The 3,303-nt window shown below is 32.6% G+C and overlaps 1 protein-coding gene across 1 annotated transcript; it reads left to right on the top strand.

The window, feature by feature from the left end:
- The first annotated feature begins 550 nt into the window (after nucleotides 1-550).
- On the top strand, nucleotides 551-2,436 carry LOC131624070 (F-box/LRR-repeat protein At3g26922-like). The gene is made up of 3 exons (XM_058895059.1): nucleotides 551-1,477; nucleotides 1,575-1,718; nucleotides 2,389-2,436. Exons 1-3 carry the CDS (start codon nucleotides 551-553, stop codon nucleotides 2,434-2,436), a joined length of 1,119 nt encoding a protein of 372 aa, XP_058751042.1.
- The last annotated feature ends 867 nt before the right edge of the window (nucleotides 2,437-3,303 follow it).

Raw genomic sequence — 3,303 nt, 5'->3', positions numbered from 1 at the left:
TTAAATCCTTGTTATTAAGTATGTCAATTTTCAGATCCCAACAGACCTGTCCGAGTTTTAGTTCTAGGTCTGATAGATAAAATTGACCAATCTGATCCAATTTTGATTATCATTAATTTTTTGATTATTTGTATAATTTTACAAATTTATTTTAGGAAAGAGAAATAATAGATATTTATAAAAGAGTATTTATTATATATTATTTAATAAGTTATAATATAATTACAAATATATATTGAAAAAAAATCAATTGATTGAGGAAGGTATTATAAAAAGGGAGAAGGAAATTAAGAGGGTTTTATCATTAGGGTTTTATAGTAGAAGGAATTAAAGGGTTTTACCATCAGGGTTTTATAATAGAAGGAATTAAAAGGTTATATAATTAGGGTTTTATGATTAGGTACTACATCAGTGTTGAGATATAGGAAGAGGAAGAATCAAAAGCGAAGCCAGGTACTCTTTTCCTCTACTCTTGATTTCAACTTTCCCTTCATAGAAGAACACAACTCGACTTTTCTTGGAATTTGATTCTTCTTTCTTCTCAGAGACAATGAAGAGACGAAGGCATAATCATAATTACTGTCTTCCAAACCGTGAAAACAAAGACAGGCTGAGTGACCTTCCAAACTGCCTCTTACTTCACATACTCTCCTTTTTAAATGCCGAACTAGTTGTTCGGACATGCATTCTCTCCAAGAGATGGAACAACCTTTGGAAGTTTCTTCCCATCCTTAGATTAGGTTCAGTCAAGAAATCCGACCAATTCATGTCTAAAATCTTGTCTCATCGGGATTCCTCAACGACTCTACACACTCTTCATTTTCACCGATACGTATTTAGGAAGCAATGCCAAGCCAAACAGATTATAAAATATGCAGTTTCACACAATGTTCGGGATTTAGATATATATCTCAAATGTAGTTTTCAGCCATTTCCCCGTAGCTTATTTACATGCCGCACTTTAACTTCTCTTAAACTTTATATTTTCCTCCCTCCACCTCCAAGGATTAGTAGGAGAGTGTTTTTCCCTAAATTTCTGAATTTGCCGGCATTAACCAGCTTGTCTCTAAGGTCATTCACCTTTCTCGTCGGGCATGATGGACGTGTTGAGCCTTTTTCTACTTTAAACAAGTTGAATAGTTTGATCATTAACAAATGTGAAGTTTTGGGTGAGAAAAACCTTTGTATATCAAGTGCTACACTTGTCAATTTAACTATAATGACGAGTAATAGGGAACCTACGGCCTTTTTCGGATTTAACCTATCTGCACCAAATCTTTCTACCTTTAATTTTACTGGTCTTCCCTTTCAGAAACTCTGTCAGAGCAATGGCAATCTCTCCATGGTCAAGCATTTAAGTATTAATGTCAAAAATTGCTTCTATTTGACCGATGGTAGTACTCCTTTTGTTCTACTCAACTGGCTGGTTGAACTTGCTAATATCAAATCATTGACACTTACTTCATCTACTCTTAAGGTACTTTAGAGCATGTTTAATTTGAGAAACAAAATTGTTTCATTTTCAATTATGAAAAATATTATTGAATTGATACTAATTCGTCTTGATTGCTTAGGTTCTTTCCCATGCTCCCGACTTATTGAAGTCTGAGTTCTCTTCCTTATGTAACATGGAGTCGCTGAACGTAAAAAAGGAATCTAAGTCACCCTTACCCGATGGATTAGTGGAGTTTTTGCTTCAAAACTCACCCTCAGCAGAGGTTAACATTGTTGATTAATTAAGGTCAGGTCAGGTGTGCATTCAACAATTTAAAGATATTTTTGCCTTAGTTACTTAATTTTGCCTTAGTTACTCTATTTTCTGTTTCCCCTCTAACCTTTGTGTATAGTTGAATTGACACTATGTGAAAAAGTAGTTATTGAATGTTTGGAAAAAATCTTGTGTGCTGTCATTATGCTTTGATAATGATCCATGCTAAAGACGAGCCTACCAAATATGTAGCAATATGTTAACTGATATGAACCAACTAACAATGTTATTAAGCATCTGACAGCAAGAGATCTAAAGCTTTGGTAGAACCTGAAATGTTAATTTAAGCTATGAAGTGCATACACCGGAAATAATTTGAAAAAAATAAAAAAAATAAAACGAAATCTCAAGTGTCAGTGGGAGTTACAGACACTTACACTCACATGAACACACCTTTTTTTTAGAGTTTAAGCTTACTAGACTTTATAGATAGTACTGCTAATAGATGAGAAGATTAAGTCATGTTACTTGCATGCCTTCAAAGTTTGAACAAATTATTTATACATTTCTCTGGCAACTAATTTATTAACAAATTATTTATACATTTCTCTGGCAACTAATTTTTTGGTAGTATGTAAAAAGTTCTAACTTTATTTTTATATGTGTTTCATGTTTTACAGCCTGGTGCACCCTTGATCACAAATAAAGCAGATATTGTTACTAAATGATGTTCAAGAGCACTAATGGATTTGCATATTTACCTTTCTGTCATAAATTGTCTATTACGAATACAACTGTGTTTTTCTTCATTTTTCTATTTTATTCAACTATTATTAATTGATGTTATGGTCAGTATAAAGGATTTTTCCATGACTATTGTTGAGCGTTTGGTTTAGCTTGACTCTGCTTGATTGTGTAGTTCAAATTGTTGTTTCATGCGTACAACACAATTGTTTTTAACAAAGAATGCGATGAATATGTATGAAAGAATTTTACAAATGAGAAACTTTATAGGAATAATAATTAGTAGTTACTTTTAATTAGTTGAAGGGTGCCACAAATACATATTATTGTTGTTGTAGAAAGTGACGTAGACGTTTTCCTCCATTCTGTTTTTATATTAAACTCATTCAAAACTATTAGTTAGCAGAATAGTGATCGGTACAGTGCATTATTACTAATTCCATGTTTTGCTAGATGGTCAGTACAAATATTTCCATCTCTAAGAGTATGAAATAATTGAATTCCATCTCAAAGAGTATGAAATAATTGAAATTGTTATTCTTCAGAGAGAGAAGCTCTTTAATGTTATGAAGAATTGTGGCATAATCATGTCAAACCCTAACAAGCTCTGAAATAAACTCGATAGAAAAGCTTGGAGTTAGAATAACAAATCAAGTTTTTGATGTAAAGTTCTCAGGTCATTTGCAATCAAAGAAATAGTGTCAACAACTCAGCATGAAGAATGTTGGAAAAACCAATATTACCTGCTAAACCATGAACCCAAGCACCATCAACATTTTGAATCAATCGACCAAAACCCAAAACACCGGAATAACCGAGGTTATTTCCATCAACATTCAAAATTATATTAC

Source organism: Vicia villosa, unplaced genomic scaffold, assembly GCF_029867415.1.
Source record: "Vicia villosa cultivar HV-30 ecotype Madison, WI unplaced genomic scaffold, Vvil1.0 ctg.000101F_1_1_3, whole genome shotgun sequence".
Classification (NCBI taxonomy): domain Eukaryota; kingdom Viridiplantae; phylum Streptophyta; class Magnoliopsida; order Fabales; family Fabaceae; genus Vicia; species Vicia villosa.
Note: the sequence above shows the minus strand (reverse complement) of the source record. Positions and strands in the feature narration are given on the sequence as shown.